At 34.2% G+C, this 21,134-nt stretch overlaps 2 protein-coding genes across 3 annotated transcripts in view; both read left to right on the top strand.

The window, feature by feature from the left end:
- The first annotated feature begins 207 nt into the window (after window positions 1-207).
- Window positions 208-4,714, top strand: LOC139971477 (tRNA pseudouridine synthase Pus10-like). Of its 2 annotated transcripts, none has more exons than XM_071977986.1 (4): window positions 208-476; window positions 1,642-1,785; window positions 3,421-3,576; window positions 4,526-4,714. In XM_071977986.1, exons 1-4 carry the CDS (start codon window positions 399-401, stop codon window positions 4,697-4,699), a joined length of 552 nt encoding a protein of 183 aa, XP_071834087.1. In that variant the 5' UTR covers window positions 208-398; the 3' UTR covers window positions 4,700-4,714. The 2 variants fall into 2 exon arrangements, with proteins under 2 accessions (XP_071834087.1, XP_071834088.1); XM_071977987.1 differs by having other exon boundaries at window positions 255-470.
- Window positions 4,715-4,864: 150 nt separating this feature from the next.
- LOC139970558 (tRNA pseudouridine synthase Pus10-like) overlaps window positions 4,865-21,134 on the top strand; it is a 22,018-nt gene continuing 5,748 nt past the window's right edge. Inside the window, exons 1-14 of the mRNA XM_071976343.1 lie at window positions 4,865-4,903; window positions 5,319-5,353; window positions 6,186-6,288; window positions 7,169-7,230; window positions 7,583-7,628; window positions 8,487-8,569; window positions 9,052-9,134; window positions 9,845-9,970; window positions 11,770-11,826; window positions 13,666-13,742; window positions 14,274-14,329; window positions 14,898-15,015; window positions 15,654-15,796; window positions 16,340-16,439. Of these exons, the coding sequence (XP_071832444.1) occupies window positions 4,865-4,903; window positions 5,319-5,353; window positions 6,186-6,288; window positions 7,169-7,230; window positions 7,583-7,628; window positions 8,487-8,569; window positions 9,052-9,134; window positions 9,845-9,970; window positions 11,770-11,826; window positions 13,666-13,742; window positions 14,274-14,329; window positions 14,898-15,015; window positions 15,654-15,796; window positions 16,340-16,439 (1,128 nt within the window). The remainder of the gene's footprint in view (window positions 4,904-5,318; window positions 5,354-6,185; window positions 6,289-7,168; window positions 7,231-7,582; window positions 7,629-8,486; window positions 8,570-9,051; window positions 9,135-9,844; window positions 9,971-11,769; window positions 11,827-13,665; window positions 13,743-14,273; window positions 14,330-14,897; window positions 15,016-15,653; window positions 15,797-16,339; window positions 16,440-21,134) is intronic.

The following is a 21,134-nucleotide window of genomic DNA, read 5'->3' as shown; positions in this document are numbered from 1 at the left end:
AACGCAGTAAATATTTGATATACTAACGCAAATGCCATCAACATTTTAGCTTCAGCATTGACAGAATTACTTATAAAACTTGAAGTAATTTCAGCATTGTGTGTGAGGGAAGGTTAAAACCTGTGATGCTGTTAGTGGAAGTTTTTCATTACGGTTATCTCTACCATGTAGAATGTAGATCAAGGATACGATATGTATCCACAGTGATGTCGCTCGAGGAAAGGCACACAGCAGACTCCGTAGACCATGCGATAGCAGAGGTTCATTAGGACAAGTTGAACTTGCATGCTGCCGCCTTTCCATGAGGGTGAAAGATATCAACATTTTTTAGTTCATGGTGTAAAGCTCTTCGAATATTGATCTTCAATTGGTTTTCATCTTATTTCAATATAATTGATATGGCGGAGACTAATAATCAAACGGTGACGTATCCAGAAAAAGGCTCATCGAACCCAGACAACGCGGATTCCGTAAGAGTACATTAAACATTTGTCATACCTGTAACTTAGTGCTTCTTAACCGTTTCCCTATATTGTTTTCATTTGTCCTAGTTGCGCGAACGCATAGCGCTAAATTGTATGTAAACGTAACATAGAATAAGCTAGACTAGGCCTAGTTGCAATCGTGTGACGATACTATACGTTTTATCAATAAGAACCAATAATAGAGTTTCCATATTTTTTTTTGGACAATTACTATCCCATTCCCAAATGCTATGCTTAGTTGTCAGGGTGAATGTTTATAGATGCCATTCAAGAACGACTTCCCATATGTGGTCTACCAAAAGTACCAGTCTTAGCCACTTTTGATTCAAAGTATTTCCATAAAAATGTTTGCAATTCTTGCTTATACCCAAGTTTATCTATGCCTCTGCCATTTGTTGTTATTGTTAGTTTGTTCTGATTCACTTCTTTATCAAATGTTCTGAGTAGCAAAACTGCCAATCAAGTCCATCTGCATTTTGCTTTTGAAAGTTTACAAGACAAAGTATTGTACTCTCAGAAGTCAGAATCAGTACTGTATATTTTAACATAACATGAAAAGTTAAAGGGCCAAGCAGGGCACAAGCCCCATGGAAAGTCCAACAATAGAAAACAAGAATACACAAAAATATAAAAAAATACATATATATATATACTATATAAACAATAAAAATAAATTAAAAAGTGCATCTTTAATCCCATTTAATATTACCATTCTTACTAATAAAGAAAGTATCAATATTTATTGTAAAGACATTGTTTGACTGCTGAGTGAACAACATCTGTGATTGAGAAAAACCAATCACAGAATTCTAACTAGGCCCATTACTTTTATTATTTGCTGAGCTAATCCCAATGGTGGTTTCTCCATCTTGCACCTCATCCATATGCCCACTATAGTGCCATGCAGACAATACTATACACTAGTTTACAAGCTATGAAGCAATATGTCTTAAGACCATACTGTAGTTTAACAGCAACTCTTTCAGGCACAGTTTATTGAAATCATTCGGTGAGATTAATCTTTTTGTTAATTTTGGTGACTTTAAATACTGCTGAGATGGAAATTTAGTCCAGATCTTTCAGTGTTTATATATTCATCAATGCAGAAAATGTGTCTCATTACCAATTTTGCTCGTTTTCTGGTTTTGCTGTTTAGCCCATTGAAAAGATCAACTTGGAAGATGACTCAATGAGGAAAGTACTATTGTCTGCTCTACAAGAATGTCACTGTTGTCCCCGTTGTCAGCTTCGATTTCAAAATATCAGATGTCAAGCAGCTTACTTCAGCCCTAAACAAGAGGTAAGATGAAGTGTAATTTGAATCCCTCAGTGTAGCAATAAATTGGTAGGATGGTATACGATAGCATCGTGGTGCAAAGAGCATAAATGTTCTCCCTTATCAATATGTCTCTGATTTTGCTCTGTAATTTAGTTAGATCTATCCTACACCTAAATGAGTTCATCAAATTCCGTCAGTGAGAGATAGATTTATACTTGTAAGGTTCTGAAGTCAAAGTGTTCAAAGAAAAGAAAATTGCCCCTAGTTTGAGTTTGAGTGCATGAGATGAAGTTCATTGTATAGTTCTAGTTAATAGGTGAAATAATTCATTAAAATGCCTCAGAATACAAAATTGATGTTTTCTTCTTGCACTGTAGCAATTTGAACCATTGTTGTCTGGGCTTTGTGGATTAAAAATTGGTTTCAAAAAGTGGTTACAATTTGACTTATGAAAACGGCAGCTACAGTGTCTATAAGTGCAGCTTCATATATACAACACAGTACGCAAAGTTAAAGTATAAGTAAAGTCAAGTAAAATTTATTGATATTCATCATAAAATGACAATATAATAAAATGGACTACAGCATCTCAAAAATAGGTTTAAAAAAAAAGTTATCTATGTATCATACAATTCAAAGTCTTAATACTTCTAGGTAAAAATAATCGCCTAAACCGTTCTGTCCGCAAACGTGGGATCGTGTAAAATCTACGTGGTTTCATGTAAAAATCAAAGAGAGGGTGATCGGAATCCTCGACTATAGAAGAAGCACACTGACATATTATACGATCAATGAAATCATCCGTGATGGTAGAATACAACTTGATGGATTTATTCAAGTAGTCTAATTGTCCTTTAGAACAGGATGATAACCAAACTGGGCCACAGTACACAAGGAAGGACAACATCATTGTTTGAAAAAGCCAAAGCTGCTTATCAAAATCTAAGCCAAACCCGGCAGGCCTATGAATACAATATAATCTCTGTTTAGCTTTTGATTCCATATTGTTTACATGGGTATTCCAAGTAAGCAAGCTGCTGAAGGTTAATCCAAGATATTTAAAATCTGATACAACCTCAATCACATTATTGTCAATGAACAATGGGGCATGACTTTGCACTGCACGAAAATCAACAATCATTTCCTTGGTTTTCTTACCATTAATAAGCATATAATTATCCTTGCACCAATTCACAGGATAAGTTATGGAATATGCTATACATAAAGGGGGAGCGGGGGCATGGGCTATATGGGGTAGATACCCTTGGTAGCTATTCATAGTACTAAGGAGGCCCCTTCTATGCTTCTGAAAATGTGTTTCCCTCTTCGATTGGTCTTGAACAAATCAGGTGGATCCCACTGTTTCAAGTAATGAAATATTTATTGGGGAGTGGGCCAAATTAGAGGATTTTGAAATTATGTAGATCAGTTGTGTCGATTCTTTCATCGACATAAATGCAACTTGGATCCTGAATTAATTTTCAGCCTGTGGAAGAATTACCATAAACATAGCAGAATATTACAAATTACATGTAGATATCTATTGTCATTACATTGGATGCATATATCCTTGAACAATGAGATTTATTATAACTTTTCCTTTGTATTGTATTCAAACCCTAATAATAATAATACTCATTTTCCTTTTTTGTGCAGAATATCAAAGAGGAAAATGAAGGTGCTGGTTTAAAACCGAACGAGAAGGAAAACGCAGAAGCAGACCAAGCTAAATGTCAAACAAAAGATTTACCGGTCTGTCCTCTGTGTTTGGGGATCTTGCAGGATTTATGTGAAAAACAGTTTATTCAGGAGGTCTGACTTTTTATTCTACTTTTCTTCATATTTTTTTTTAGAAAGTGACCGAATTTCACAGTTTATCATTAAACATTGCACTTTTTGCAGAGGAACTCTACTGACAAAAGTTGTATTAATTAGCAATATTGGTGTCAAAAGCAAAGCAATTAAAAAAATATTGCATGGCTTGTACTTTACTCCATGTAGGCAAGTTTTCAGTTCAACAGGAGAAAAGAGAGTTAGAGTAGAAGAGTTCTCATAAGCTCAAAAAATGTTAACTTCAAATAATTGTGAAAAAGCTACAAATTGCAAAAATGTCTGCATTGATAAAATTACACTGTTTTTTCAAAGCCTCCTTTTAGGTCTTGCTTTGTGAAATTTAAAGTGTTGAATCCTTATTGTTGAACACTAAAACCACTGCGTTTCATTAGCTTAATTCCTTAATTTTCAAACAGAGTAAGAAAATTCCTATAATTTCTCCTTAACTTAAATAGAGTTAATTTTGGGTCTCCAATAGAGAAGGAAAAGTGTGCAATTATTTGCCTATTATGTGAAAACTGTTAAGGTACAACATTTTCAGTCGGACTGAATGAAAATTTAATTTTACTTAATTTAAGTTAATTAGACATTTTCTTGTTTTTGTATTGCTCTCTTATTTTGAGTAGTATCAAAAAGGTTTTGGACCATTTCCCAGGACTTGATGACTTAATACAAACAGCTACTTCTAAAGCTTGTCTTTGCTGAATAACGCTGTCGTCAAAATTCTGAATTTAAAGACATCCCCAGTTCTTTAACTATCCATGCTTAGTTATGGGGTGAAAGAATGTGTTTAAATATTTATGATGAAAGTGTAATTGCCTTCTGGACAAAACTCAGTGAGTACTTAGTACTGGACAAATTATTGGACCACACGTACCAGAAGTAGTCATGTTTTAAGAAGTTGTGTTTTTTCCTTCTTATATTTTAGTCGGCCAAACAGTTAAAATCTGAGGGTTACGAGTTTGGCAACTATGCGTTCACCCTCTCCTTACCGTTGGAACTTCTGATTAGACAGGTACGCTACAATAGACTTTGTACACACAAGTTTCATGATGCGTTCACTACACACTCTCTGTTGATGATATTTTTGTATTTACACTGAAGTGATAAACGGTGTGGGTTTTAATGTTTAAAATTTTTGAAGTTTTAAACTTTAGGCTAAATAGTCAGTGTAGTCTTTAACTGTATTGAAGAAAAAGGTGGTAAGTGTATCGCTGAAAGCAATAGTTTACAAATTGCACCTTCATATCCTGAGTAGATAAAGACCATGGAATTAGAAGCAATGAAATCTAGCATCTGGCAGGGTGTAGGTTCAGACCCTGGCTGACTCCAATAAGGTCGATTCTCCATCTAGGAAATATCCACAGTTTTTCCATCTGAAAATGGTCTTGGTAATTGTAAGCAATTCCAAAATGTGCTAAAAGTGTAAATTTGAATAGCCACCTCTCATGACGTGTAAGGCTGTATCGCACATGCAAGTGTGGCTGTTTAGCATCGTAACATAATTACCTTCCTGACCGATGTTATATTGAATGTCACAACAAACACTTTGTGAAACTCTTGAGAAGGTCAGTTACTTGTAAAACTTTTAAAAACAAATAAATGTTCATATGCAACAAGATTATCCTTAATTATTAGCAGATATTAAAAATAAAAAAATTGTTTGTGGTATTTTCCATCTTTAAGACTGTCTACTTTCTTTATTTTAATTTCTTTCTCAGCGCCTGTTCCTACTTTATCTGAGAGAGAATAAGAGGTAAGTTTTAGATCAGTTTGAGTTGTTTTTCCTTATCTCTACCAGAAAGAATAAAAGGCAAAATGCATAAAAGTTGGGATCTTTGCTATTTCAGAGCTAGTTTTTTACATATATTTGCCATTTAATGTCTGTTAGAGTCAGGAAGGTAAGGGTATTATATCTTGATACTGTCTTGAAGTTACTTCTCGTCTGTGTATCATACTAATTGTCATAAGAGCCCTATGCTCTGGTTGAAATAGTTTTGAACTTTGTACTTGTTTGGGGTCTTTTGTATTTTTAGTTAAAGAACATACGTCTCTAGCATGTGAGCTCCAATCACAAGCATAGAACGGTCGATATCAATGGTTAGAGAAGATTTACACAAAACATGTCTTACCTAAACATTGTAAGACTTTATATATAAACATAATTTTGTCAATAAAGAAAAGGAGTTTACAAACTGGTTTTTGGAGGGGGGTGCATGAGGTTAAGGGGGGTGTTTTGAAAATCCTTCTGATTGGTTTAGTTGATGTGATCTGTTTTCCATTGACTTGTCTTAAAGCTGAGGCACCATTTATCACCAAATCAAAAGAAATTATTTTGATGTTTAAAAATGAGTGAAGATAAAGAATAATAGTTGAGAAGGACTTAACTGAAGTAATTACCCACTTTTCCTTTTGTTTTGTCTGCTGTGGGTCACATATTTTAGAATGAGTGTCCTTTAAATTTTAATGTACAAAAATATATTGCAATTTTTTTGGTTATTTCCATACATAAATTGATGTTTGCCAAGTTTTATGTTCGTCTTCTAAGTGAAGAGACCTCTACACTATTTCCTCTATTCTACTTTCAGACTGAAGTTGGAAAAATTTGATGTGGTGGATGTCAAAGATATTTTTAAGTGGGTTTGTGGTCCTATGATGTCATCTGAATTGAAAGTTCCCTTCCGACTCAAGGTAAGTCAAACGGTCTTGCCAAACATTTAAACTATTTTCATATTCCAAAGTAGATTCACAGTAATTTGAGGAAAATATTTCTTATTTGTATTTTTTATATTGTCTGCTTTTTCAGCTTATTTCTCCGATTGTTAACTTATCGGACCAAAAAAAAACTTACATACTGATTTTAATGATTACCAAGGATAACCCTGAAATTGGGAAGCAAATGAAAGTAGCTCACTACTTTTTTTCATGGAGTGCTTCCATGGCAGGCTAAAACATGAATTGCATAATATGCTGCGGTATAAGTAGTATACACCTTAGGACCTGAGTATGAAATAAGTATAATTTTTGGTTGGAAGAAAATCAAGCTTTTTCAAACATATCTTACCACTGATAACACTTTCAAATAAGGTGAATGGAATTTGCATGCAAGAGTATAGCAAAGGTTGTTATTATCTGTAACTAGAGTGAGTTGTTGTTGTTTTGTATCGCTAAGTAAACAATTTTTCAGGAAAGGAACTTTCTTGTGTTTTGTATGGATATATAATTCTAATCGCTTGACAACAACTTAGTCTACTGCAGTATTGGCCACATTAAGTTTCTGGTTAGTAGTGCGTCTCAATAAAGCTCATTGCAATTAATTCTATTTACAGTCTCTTCACAAATATTGTAACACAAAATTGTCAGAAAATACATGGAATTATGGCATTCTGTCTTCTAGTTTATAAATATGTCCTGTTTATAAATATTTATATTTATACTGGAAATAAATAAATGGAAAAAAAAGGAAAGTGTCTCAGCTTTTGTACAAGGTAGTTGACAGAACTGGAAATAAAATAAAACGATGTTTCCTTTTCATTTTTTATTGTTTCCTACTGTGTTTGATTTGTTTCAGAGCCCATTTGAGCTGCACATGACATTCCACAATGCTGGGACTGAAAGTGAAGTTTTTGACTTGTTAGTTCATGTTTTTTTTCCCTTTTTGTATTGATTTCAAATTTTCAATAAATAATTTTTATTAAAATATAGTCATGTAAGTATAATGTATAAAGTATTTTATATATTATTTCAAAATATAAGTATCATATATATATATATATAGGCAAATAATATATTAGAATACTACATCTTCCTGTTTTTGGGTGGGAGGGATGGAGGGGGTGGGGGGTCATTCATAACAAAGTTTAACTTATTTCATATTATGCATTTTTTTTTGGGGGGGGGGGGTGGGTGAATTTGTTTTCTCTTGTAGCCTATGCCAGGTTGGTTTGGTCATGGTTCTATTATTTGCTTTATTGTTTTCTTGTAGACTGTCAGGGACCTCACCAAGAAAGAAGAAGAGAAGGTTTTTCAAGGTTTGTATCCATCAAATCTTTATGTTATGTTTGGGGACATTTAAGGACTGTTTCGTGTCAGGTCAATTTATAAAGGAACGACACACCTTGCTAGTCTGTTATGTACAGTAAACTAATATTACAACAAAATTTTAAGAATCTTCAAGAAATACTGTAAGGTTTCAAAGCAAAATTCAAAACTTAGCAAAGGGGAGCTACAACACCTACATATCAATATTGAACCTACTTTGCATTTAAGAATCTGGTTGTAAGTTATTATTATCATTAACTGGCCAAGCGTACTATATCTTGGACCTCTCTGTTAGAGAAGAGATATTTTGTTATAGTCTGCATGCACAACAAGTTAAAATTATTACCTATCGAAAAGCAAACAACTGTTTGTTAGGTAAGGGTAACCCAAAGGCATTTTAGATTTGCTTTATGGATAGTAAATACAAACTTGTCACTATTGCCTCATCCATAAAGTTTGCAGGTAAAAATAAAAAAATGAAAAAACAAAAGTGAAATTAGTTGATTGTGACTATTACATTTGGAAACCAAATAATACCCTACTTTCATGTTAATTGCATCTCCTACAGGGGCCATGGATTAAGAATCCAACATCAGCAGGGACTTTACAATCAAAGATATTTGATGGGAGGTGAGGGGGGGAAAGGGTGGAGTTTAATTTCTGTAGATGCCAAAATATAAACAATTACATATTTTTTATATAAAGCAGCAGAGAGAATTGACTACTTCTTATTAGCTCGTTGAAATAGGCGTCATGAGAACGAGGTCATTTTGGACCAGGCCGCAATGAACCATTTTATTCCCACTTAGCCCTTGATACTAAATTACGATCTTGTAATTTTTCCGTAGCCCAAGCCTACCAAAGCAGCTCCACCGACGAAACAGCAGGTCATAGGTCAATTGAAAGAAAAGTCAAGCGAAGAGTTAAAAGCGTAAGTAGTCATTTACTTTATAAGTAGGACTTTGGTTACATCAAAGAATTGATCAATTTCAAGTCTGCAGAGTTAAACATAAAGAGCGCCATCACTGAACGGGAATCCCATAACTATCACACTTATAATATTTATTAAGTTAAAATAGCATGGATAAAGTTAAACTAGTGTATCATGCCCTTCATATGATATCTGATCTATTAACCTCTCACAATCTGTGAATTTCCCATCTCAGTTGGACACTGTGCTATTCTGTGCTATTTGCAATTTGTATCTCCAATGACCAAGGCTAAACAGCAAGTTATTCGGTCACACTTGAAAGAACTTCAATTTTTTTATTTTCAACATCGTCATTTCCAATGGAATTTCAAACTAAAATAATGGACCCTCCATTAGTAAAGAAAATTCAAATATTTCTTTTCAAGATCTTTTGCTTGATTTTGTCTTTAAAAAAACCCAATCATGCAAATTTCTTTCACCAGGCTCTTCAATTTCCCACCAAGTTCACCTGCATCCTACAGTATTTGTAAGATGGAAGGATTGCATGAACCTATCTTTATCGCCGGTAAGTTGATTGTGAACTTCAAACCATTTGTCTTCATGTAGGCATTGGGAAAATGAAGATCATATGTAAATTTCAGGCTCAATACCACCTGGAATCAAGGGTTTAGATTCCAAGAACAATTCACACTGGCAACCAGCATTTTAGATTCTCGGTTCGAGATTCACTGGCTACCAGCAATTTTAGATTCCAGGTTGAAAATGTACCTGTGTTTATGCTTTTAGATTCAAGGTTTAAAATCTATCTGTGTTTATGCCAGGTTTTTAACCAATGTGGAATTAGCGTTTCAGATTCAAAACGTGCTTGGAATTTGGATTGAAGATTCCACGTTCACAACCAAACTGGATTTAGGATCTTAGATTCCAGATTTGAAACTCATAAGAATTGGGACTTTAGCTTCCAGGTTCAAATCCCACCTAGTAAAGGTATTATATGAGTCCAGGTTTCACACTCTACCTGTTTTTTATTAATTTAGATTTCAGGTTCTAAACCTACCTAGAATCAACGTGTTACATTCTAGGATCGAAATCCACTTCGTGTCAGCATTTTGTATTCCTCGTTTTACAAACCACTTGGAATTTTAGATTTCAGGTTTTCATAGCCTACCTGGAATTAGGATTTAGTTTCCAAGTTGAATAGTTTAAAGAGAATTATATAAAAGTACTCGATATGAACTTGAACGATAAAACAATTTTTGTCTTTGTCTCTGTCAGGGCGATATAATAAGTATTCCAGATCTCTGAGCCAGACCCCCTGGATCTTAGAAGGAACCAGAATGACCACCTCATCAGTTCAGGAACTGATTTGTGAGCCAATGAAGGACTTCATTAGAGCCACTGGTAAAGTAAAGGTGTCATGCAGTTTTCTACACAAGAAATGAATTATTCAATGAGAGAAAAAAAAAATTAAGAGCCATGATTTTTATTCCCTGGAATCATTTGCATATGTACAATTTATAAATGTAAGATGTAATATATATATATATATGTGTGTGTATTTTTTTATAAGTGATATGCCATTGCATGTGTCTAATGGTACCTACACAAGCTGCAGGAGTAGATGAGGAAATTGTACTATACAATCAAACGAGAAATGTTTTGTGTATTTTCTCGTAGTTCTTGTCGTATGGAAAGTAAATACACCCGTACCCATGAATGAGAAGATGCATGAATAATGCACATTCCATTAAGAGAGAAACTTGACCAGGGTTATACCTAATATCTAGCCTTATTTATGTTAGGGGGGCCAAGGAGTGTGCCGACAAAACAAAGCATCGCAGTATTTACGTATTAACAAACTGTTAGTTATTTACCTTGCCATTTCTATCACCTGCAAGAAACAGCTTGTCAGGTTTACTGTTGATACATTTAAAAAAAAAAATTTTTCTTTCATTACTTTAAATTTATCTGATACATTAGCGGTATCCGACAAGTACTTGTGTGCCGACCGTGACGAACAGTGACGTCGATACTTATGGAAAATAAAGGAATCACTTTGCTTCCTTAATTATAAAACACAAGTAAATGTGTTTTTGTTTTCAACTCTGGATGCATTAGGTTGGTGCATTAGCCGTGTGACCTTTATAGAAAATGACTTGCTGATAGGAATCAGATCTCTTTTCCGTAAATGTGCCCTAAATATTCACCAAGCTTTCAGTCACTGATTTTGTTTAAATTCATCAAATTTTTCTTGACTTTCAATACAATACCGACTAGGCCCTCATTAGAGAACATTGCCGCCTCAGGCAATAAATTATGTATTTCCACTGCTGAATGTAAATTATGTCTAGACAAGAATGTTTTTTTCTTCTAAATTTCTCTAATATCTTCATTTTAGAAGTTAAATATCTGTGGTTCAGTTCAGCCTGCAATTTTCCCTTTGTTGCATTTCTCAGATTTTTTTTTTTAATGTCATTAGCTTATTGGAGATGTCTTCTGTTTGCCTTTTTTGTCTGAGAGAATGATTATTAATGCAAAGGCAATTTGTTCTTCTCACAAAGCACAAATGTATCATAAAAGGATGTAGAAAAATTTTGGAGAGAAAAATTAGAAAGTTATTAAAGGGAGTTAGTTATAAGTTTGTCTCATCGGCTGCTTTTTTTCAAAGTTACATTTCTCGGTTGGAATGAAGTTTTTTCTTTCAAATACGCACAAAAAGAATCAAGATGTTACGCTTTTTTCTCTTTAAGTTTTTTTCCTGTCAATAATGTAAGAAACAGTAGGACATGGACAAAACTTGAAATATAAGCATCTGAAGCAGATGTTGGCAATTGGAAGGTAGCATTTGTGTCATTAAACCCAAAGGCAGATCTATAAAATCTTTCTTCAAAAGCTTGTAATTCTTCTTAAAACCTTTAACACTAAGTTTAACAACATTTTAATGTACATGGCTGTAGCTCTGCTCACATTTAATGATCTCGGGCAGAGCAGTTATTTGTTGTTAAAATATTGAAAGCTGGTTATCACCTATTTATCCATTGTGAAGTAGAAAGGAAATGTTTCGCTACAAATTATGAATACTGAGCATGATCATTGGAGTCAAATATTTCCTGGCAACTCTTGTGTTTATATGGTTTTCTCATTTATCATTCAATCCTACCTCTAAATTATTTGTTATGATCTTTGTGTTTTTTTTTTAGGATACAACTTTGTAGCATCAGGGAGGGAAGACGTGGATGTTAAGACCCTTGGAAAAGGTAAAGTGACAATAGGACATTCTTAAAACCATTAGAGAAATACATGTATGAAGTTAGACTGCAATTCTAGTTGAAACCACTTGGTAGTTTACTAGGCCTAAGCATACGTGGGGTGACAGATCGTTCAAAGTAGCTGCTCCTCACCTCCGGAATGGACAACCACTAGAACTCAGATGTTGTGCTTCCCTAACTTTGTTACAAAAACGTCTGAAAACTCATCTTATGCGTCAAGCATTCATCAATGTTAACCAATAATTCTTTTGAGCACCCTTCCCAGGTGGATATGCACATGTCATAAATCACTATATTATTATTAGTATTATTATTATCATTATCATTATTATTATCATCATCATCATCATCAATATTATTATTATTTTTATTATTATTATTATTATCATTATTATCATTATTATTATCATTATTATCATTATTATGAATATCATTAATACTCAAAACCACATGTCTTTAACATTGTATTGATGGTATGGGGAAAGATGGAACTACACAATTTCTGCAAGTATTTGCTTTCAAATCAGGTGCATAGTTCATTCATTGCCTTCATTTTGAGCTCCAGACTGTAGACATTTACTATGAGGGGGCCAAACATTACTATTAGCAAACTGCTATTCCACTACTAAAAGCCTGTGTAGGTAAATGTAAACCTTAGAGGGCCTGATGTTTCAATCCTAAGAGGATCTAAAAGGCAAAATGAAACGGAAACAAATTAGAAAGACATTTTTATTTTATCGTATATTATTATAGAAGAATGTGTAAAAGTAAGTTGACCTGACGTTTCGATCCTAGCAGGATCTTCTTCAGAGGTTAAATGACAAGTAACAGTAACAGAAGGGACAAAAAAGCATGGTGAACACAGAGAGATAGATGTAAGGGGATTAGTAGACAAGGGATGGAGAGAAGAAAGAAAGAAACCAACAGGGAAGAGGAGAGGTAGGAGATAAACAGTAGAGGGACAAAGAGAGGATTAAGGGAAGAGGGTAGGGAATAAACTAGAGAAGGACAAGGACAGCAAGGTCAGGAGATCAAAGGGTGGAAGAGAGCTATGAGAAGAGGAGTGACAGGGGGGGGGGGGCAGGGAAGAATTATTATAGAAGAAAACAGATTTTACAGACATTTACAATGATAAAGAATCTATTTAACACAATTATTCCCTTTGCATCATCCAAAGAAACAGATGTTTATGAGAGTCATGTTTTGCATTGCAACTGTGACAAGTTATTTGAGTTGCCAACACTGTGGTAAAGGTAACTTTGTTAAAGGTAGTGTTTCTCACAGTGTTTCTTCTTCAAGCTAAGAAAAACTGTTATGTTTTTACTAAAATAATCTTGCCTCTTTGAAAGATACGACATTGTACGCCAATCTTATGGTATTTTGTTTTCATCAAAGAACATTAAAGCCTACTAGTTGTTATATCTTGAACCTGTTTTTAATATCTTGAAGTAAAGATAACTTCAGTAAGTTTAACCCTGTTCAATATTTCAGCCAGTTCTAAAGGAGGAGGCCGGGGGGACTAGAGGGGGAGGTAGTACCCTTCTGTGTGTCATTCAGAGGGCTTGATCAATTCTGAGGCTAATATACATATTATTACTTTATGCCAGACGGAGTATTCCAAAGTAGCAGTATACGCTTAAATTAACTGTATCAGGATTTGTTTTTTAATTAATAAAATTAAATTAAAAATAAATTAAAAAATTAAAAATTAATGTGGAGATATACAAACCTGAAGATAAACTAGTTACCTGGCTTACGTACATAATTTTCTGAATATCAATGGAATAATGGCCCATATATTCGATTCGACTGTATTATTTCTTATAGGCAGACCATTTGCCGCCGAGATGAGCTGCCCGCACAAAACTACAGTAACAACAGAAGACATGAGAATATTACAAAATGTAAGCTCGTTTATATTTTAAGGCTCTTTTTCTTTTTTCACTCTTTGTCTGGAAACATAGTTAGTAGTTACCCTTAGGCTGTTTTGTGCATTTCTTAGAATCTAACAGGGATTTGCATACATCAAGTATGACAGTATTACTCTGAGAGGATTGTGCTTCTATCAGCAACAGTAGTCGGCTTGCATATATGATTTGGATATTTTGGGGGCTTTGAGAGATTTTCGTCTTTTTGAAAAATGCTTCTTTCGAGAAACGCAAAATAACAGGAAGTATGTTAATATTCACAATATATTTTTATTTCACTAATAAAGCACCAAGATTTATGTATTCAAGGATTTGTTGTAATTTTTACTGAATTTGATTGAAAGAAATGTATTTGTTTAGGAAATGGGAGAGAACCATCTGAGGAATAAAAAGAAACAGTCAACCATGACTTAGCACTATAAAGCTGGGTTTCTTGTTTGTTAAGTAATTTGTCTTGCTGAAAGATTGTAGCTTCGTCACCGAGCCTTTTTGATTTATCCCTCACAGACAATTAATAACCAGACGACTAACATTGCAGTCAGGGATCTGCAGATCGTTACCAGGTAAGTTCCTCCTCAAATTTGCTGCGGATATCGGGCTGTGATTTGTTTGTACCATAAATCTTTGCCGTTGGATGAAAAATAGACCTGTCATTACGATATAACACAGTCTTCACAGACTTTCCTGAGAAACGATAACCTCATGTTAAACTTTAAAAATACAAGTTAGTATACTGAGGATCATGAATATATAAGTAAAAATATATCTTCCTATAAGGATTGGAACTTTAAAAATGTAAGCTGCAAGGTTCATAATGCGCTAAATAGTGACCTTTCACTAGTTGCTCTTTACATGAGTGTCCATTTGAAACAAAAAATTCAGAAGCAAAGTCACATACAATTTTTGTGTAAAAATAACAATATTACATATTACATACAATTAACAAGACTAAATCACTCCTAAAACATAAATATGATACAGAAAAAAAAAACACATCAGAATCTGGTATATCCTTTATGATAATTTGCATCAGTTATTCATTATGTGCCATGCCATTCAAGCCAAAATGTTTCAATCAGAGGTAATAAGATGTTCCTTTTTTTTCAATTTCCATATTTTTGTTCTTCACAGAGAAGAGACGAGTAAATTGAAGGAAGGAGAACAAGAGAAGACTAAAGACTATACTGCATTAGTTTGGGTGGCCAAAGAAGTGACCCCTGAAATGCTAGAGACTTTTGATAAAATTGAGGTAAGAATCTCTGTAACAATAGCGTCTTCGTTAATTTATAGCTGCATTTTGCGTCGCGCTGCCACCTGACCGAGCCTTGTGATATTTGCATGTAACTTCTTTATCAAGTTGTTTGTTTTGGACGGTTTGTTACATTTTCCAGTGTGTGTTGAAAGGCTGTAGGTTTTAGGCCACTAGTTGTTGATCCATCTGGTATAGAATGTGAGTGGTGTACTAAACATTGTTCGTTGTTGACACGATATGCCCTTTTGCTGTGACAAGTCTTAAACCATCAAAGTTAATGCATCAAGCCAAATAAATTTATTTATTACAATTAGTTTAAAGGAGACAAAAAATGTAAAAGGTGAAACTTGGAAACCATCGTTCTTGACAAGCTTATTATGTGGGTGTCCATAACTTTTAAAGAAAGTGCTAAATTGATCACATCCAGCTCAGTTAGATTATTATCCGGAATATTTCATATTTGATAAAAGATTGTGAGTCACATTCTGTATAGATCTCTATGGATCTGTTGTGTAACAAAATTCTTTTGTATCCAGAATAACATCCAGGAGATTGATGTTACTATGACCGTATCTGATTTATATAAATGAGCAGCTTGATCACAAACTTTTTTCTTCTTCTCACATATTCTGCAGAATCTGACATTGCAACAGAAGACACCGATTCGAGTTCTTCATCGGCGCCCTCTTGCCACAAGAGAAAAAATCGTGCACAGTTTATCAACCACTCCTGTAGATGATCATCATTTTAAACTTCATCTTTGCACCCAAGCAGGAACGTATCCTTATCCAATGTTTACATCTTAGGTGTTTTAACGTTTTTTTCCTAATCAGCATCCCATGAATGTTGTTTCCATGGGGGTGGGGTGGGGGGTGGGGGGTAGGTGTGTGCAAACTAGGGGAGGTATTGTTCCTGTTTCTCCCACTAGTTTTTGAAGATAAAAAGAGTCACGTTAATTGTATAGCTGAAATCATCCGAAGCTTTGAATAGGTTTTTGTTCAATTCCAGCATCGGAAAACACTACGCTTAGTATTAAAACAACATTCTCAGCATTTCGCTTTGGCAACATAGATATTTATGGATGTACTGGCAGCTTCTGCCATTTGTAAAAGTTTTAGAAACAACTTTTGCTGCTCTATTTTGAAACAAATTCTGTTGTTTATGTGAATAAAGGGTCGAAAAGTTTGTTCATGTTAGAAACATTTAGGTCAACGAATGACTAGCTGGCATTTCTTGTACTTTCTTTACTATTGGTTTAAAAAGCTCTTTTTGTTTGAATTTTGATATATCTTGAATATTTTTAACTTAATAATCCCTTCAGATACATCAAGGAGTTTGTGCATGGCGACTTTGGACGTACGGAACCAAACGTTTCCACGATACTCGGAACAGAGGCAGACATTCTGGTTCTAGACGTTGAGGTAAATTATAATGCTCTGTTGTGGTAAAATTATTAAATGAATTATGGTATACTTGTCAAGGAAGAAGACTTAGTCTTACAAAAGTAGTGAACAAAATCATAATGTAATGAACACAGAATATTCCTTTTGGTATGTACTCTATTGTTTATAGAGTCATCAACCTGTCATCAACAAAGTGATTAAAATTAAACATGATTTTCAGTTGGGTTTTTTTTCCTGACAGGAAGCAGGCTGAGATTTATTCATATATTAAATTGAAAAGTTTGAATTAAAAGTGAGTTCTAGTGTTGACACAGTCCTGATGTATTTAAGAATTAAACTTAGCAAGGAATAATATTGACATGGCTTCTTTTACAAAAAAAAAAAATCATTTTCGTGCACATACCTACTGTATTCCACAAATCTCTATATCATAGTATTAATAAGAATGAAGGATATCTTGAATATTTGAAATATTCTGCCTTGATATGGAATTGTTATTTAGGAATAGATAGGTGCATTATCCAGCAACAATGTCACCAAAAACCTATTGTCATCTCTAGTATGCACTGATTAACATGCACTGATTAATGTCAACCCTGTGAAAAGATAAAGCCTGAACGCTGCCCTTATTTGGATATTTGAGTCCCAGTTTAGTGAGAGAAAAAAAGGTAGGTTAAAGGTTAAAGTATACTAACCAAGCCAAAGTTGCTTTAGTGGTTCATAAATGTTCAAAATTGTGTCAACTTTTGACATGTGTCCCAGTCATGAAAATTGTTTACATTTGATGGCTTAAAGTTTACTAAAATTTCAAAACATACTTTTAGTCTCTTTGTGTGGACATTTTTCCTGTTTTCTCTATGTTTGTGAGCAAAGTTATTTAAACTGTATACACAGTGCTAGGAGTTCGAAACATGTATCAGACTCTTCCTTAGCATGCAGTGACTGCAATGTGTTAGCAAAGTCATAAATGAGAATGAAATTATGAAATTAAGAAATTGAAAAAAGAAAAGAAAAATAGGAAGTATGAGTTTTTATCTGATCTGTCTTTATAGTACAAAAGTAACACGAGAATGTGACATGAATATCTTTCGATAAAATAAATTTTGCCTTTAAAGATTATTTTGTTAGTATAGTCGATCTCTGTTCAAAGTGATATAGTGTGTATAATGTATAATGAGAAATTAAAAAGTTGTTTCGGCAAATCAAGGATAGGATATCACTCTTTCCTAAGGGTGATACTTATTTCTAATTAAAATGAATAAATTAAGATAATTTGCTGTATCACTAATGATATAATACAGCCTATTTCTGCATAATTTCATCCGTAGGTATCATTTTGAATTCTAAGTCAAAGATAAGGCAACAGCAGTAGCTACTACAGTTACTAAGAAGGTTCAACATATCCTTGTAAATATTATATCCACAATTTATAAGTTAAATCCCCAAGAGAAGTAAAAAAGAAATTAGTAAAAAAAGTTAGGAAATAACCAAAAAAATAACATAGATAGGTAGAAATCTGTTGTTGCATCCCGTGTTGACGTCACTGACATACATTCGTCACGCTGTGGAGCTGGGGGGGGGGGGGGGGACTAGCACTTTGAAGTTCTGTGCAGCAGTCTGCTTAAAAGTGCCCTTCTGAGTTTAAAAACTTTGATCCCAAATTTGACAACTTTCTGAATTTTTTGGTTTATAAAATCAAACAACATCGGCATTTCAACTTCATTGTAAAGGTCTTATCTGCAAGACAAAAATACAAGGAAAAAGAGGAATTTCTTGTAAATACGGTAACAATTGCCTGGTTCTTCTCTCCCATAGATTGAGTAAGAACTTTAGAGGGTAGAACACTGTTCTTGCTGGATATGTTCATCTCTATGTATCAGGGTTGTTTGATTTAAATCACCTTGATTAAAATCACTGATTTAAATCGCGATTTAAATCAGATGATTTTTTTAAAAAAAATCACTGATTTAAATCACTTTTACTACTTTTCCATTTTTTATGTGAATAGTTGCTTGAAATCATTGCAAATCACCAATTCTATATTAGAGTACACACAATAATTTATTGTAAGACATTCAGGCTACCCCCCTCATTATTTCCAGTCTCTGTGGTACCAGAATTACTAGGCCTAGATTACTTGAACCAGACATACTGTACACTGTAGTTCGTTCACACACTAAATTTCCATACTCATTACGCTGGAATTTGTAGCTAAACCCTACAAAATCAGGAATGTAGTTTGCTATATTTTGATGCCATGAAAGTTGTATGCATGCATATGATATATTGAGTGATGTATTGCATGGTTGGTTTTGTTGCGGCACAACTCAGTGGTGATAGACAGGAGGTGACCATTCCTTTCATTCTTCGAGGAATCGAGGACCAGGACTCCGGGAGGTGAATGAGGCTTAATGTTGAGTCCATTGGATTAAGGTGAAAAAGGCAATCCCTGGAGCAACTAAATTAGATTATAGTAGTCTGTGAGCAATGTTCTAAAAGAGAGGCTGGTACTGTCCATATACGATCATGCGACCAAAGTCATTCCAAAAGCCTAAGTGACCTTCTGGGTCGATGTATTCCTAGGTATGGAGTAATGACAGATACATACCAGATTTTTCGGTCATTTTTCAGTTTTATTCCGTCTATAGCCTACAGTGAAAACATCAATGGGAAGTTGGAAACGAATAAATAATAGAAACATTAAAAACATCTATTTTGCTAACTTCAGAATTCAGAACTGTTGTAGTCCAACTGTCCAAGTCAATTAGGGCCTAAAACAGTAAAAGACATGATGCATCAGATCTAAATAAACAGCATACTACTTTTTTAAATTTTGAGTTTCAGTGTTTACCAAGATATTTATCGAGTTGGAAATTGTTATTTAAAGGAATCATATCACGCACACAAGTGCATCACGGTCAGAACTAGGGTTACATAAAACATTTAGAGAAATGTAGCGAGTATTTTAGTTTTTACATAGTTTGGCAAAGAAATTGATTGAGGCCCAGGGCCCAGGTTTAATTAGCCTGCAAAGTATTCTGAATATATTATAGGCCTATAAGGCTTATATATTAAAACTAGACATCAGCTGGCGTTAAACCGCCAACGTATATCCCCACATCATAGCAATCACAGTGTGTTTAAAAGCCAAATGGGAGAATATCAGGAACTATATGAGATCACCACCAACTTTTGGTACCACCATACGTTGCTCTCATTTGTTTTGTTCAAATTGGATGAATTAAATGGCCACTGCAGTGGGTCACATGTGGTCAAATTGAAAGTGATCAACACCATAATATCCCCAATGTGGGGATATAATGATCTGGGTGGATATGGGTGCATATATGTGATAATGTAGGCAACAATGGGGTCCAACTGAAATGTGGTTTTAAAAAAATCAAAAAAATCCGATTTAAATCAAAAAAATCTGATTTAAATAAAAAAAATCCGATTTTTTTGATTTTTTTAAAAAAATCAAAAAAATCAACAACCCTGCTATGTATGCCCTCTTTAATTTGACTCATGGAGCTAACTGAATTACTGTGTTTATTTTAAAAGCATTGATTGCTTCAGAACTGTACAGTATGAGACTTGGCACTTACATTAAGTCTTGCCTCAAGTCACCCTTGCAAAAGAAAAAAAATAATAATAATAATTCACAATGGAATACATAAATTCCAGAAGGTGCTTTTCCATGTTGATTCCGTGCCGGACGCAAAAAGAAATCTATGTGTTGGTGAGGTGTATGTTTATGTACGTGGCACTTTGGCTTGTAAGCATGGTAACTTGCAAACAGCATAATGGATTAACTTTGTGCTTGGAATGTGGATCCATCTTAGTGGCTGCAAGAAGCCTATTGTTTTACATAGAGGTCAAAGGTCGAAGGAAGTCATCAGAGATCAAAGAACAAAAGCATTGTCACTGCCATAGCTCCCTAGGTAAACCTATGAGTAGCTTCATACTTAGTATGTAGTTCCATCTTAATTAGTTAAAGAAATTTTTTTAAGGTCATGCTAGGTCAACATAGGTCAAAATGTAAACACCCCAAAAATATTGCTTGGTGTGGATCCACCTCTATGAATGCAAGAACCGGATTATTTTCATAGAGGTCAAAGGTCATTTGAGGACAACAGGCATCAATGTCCAAAATCCTAAAAGCTAAGCTTAGATGAATTTAATACATGGTGTGTACAGTCCAGGTCAAAGGTCATTTGACATCAACAAAGGTGAAAGTATAAAATCCTTGTTAACAGGATTAGTTGATATTGCTAACAGTAAACTTCATACATGGCATTTAGATTTGCTTTACTGATTACAAACACTGCAAGGTCAAAGGTTATTCGAGGTCAACAAGTCAAAGTACAAAAACATTGTTAACAGGATATCTGCAAACGAAAACGTTGATGAAGATGATTAGTAAGCATACATCAAGTCCAAAAGCCTTCCTGATGACATGAAGTCAATAATACCTTGAAAATATTGGCCACAAATTTTACATTTAATATTTTCATATGAAACCTGGTATAAAGGAATCACTAACCACGTCGGCTTGCTTGTTTGATCTCGTAGTAGTCTGAGCTATTTTCACAGACCACAACAGACAATAAGTCATGGTGGATGGATTTGAATTTTAAATGAAAAAAGAAATCACAGTTTTTCTTATTAAAATAAAAATAAATTGTTACTTTCGTAAATTGAAAACCATGCAGA

This window comes from Apostichopus japonicus, chromosome 8 (assembly GCF_037975245.1).
Source record: "Apostichopus japonicus isolate 1M-3 chromosome 8, ASM3797524v1, whole genome shotgun sequence".
NCBI classification, from domain to species: Eukaryota; Metazoa; Echinodermata; class Holothuroidea; order Aspidochirotida; family Stichopodidae; genus Apostichopus; species Apostichopus japonicus.
This window is presented reverse-complemented; position numbering and strand designations above follow the sequence as displayed.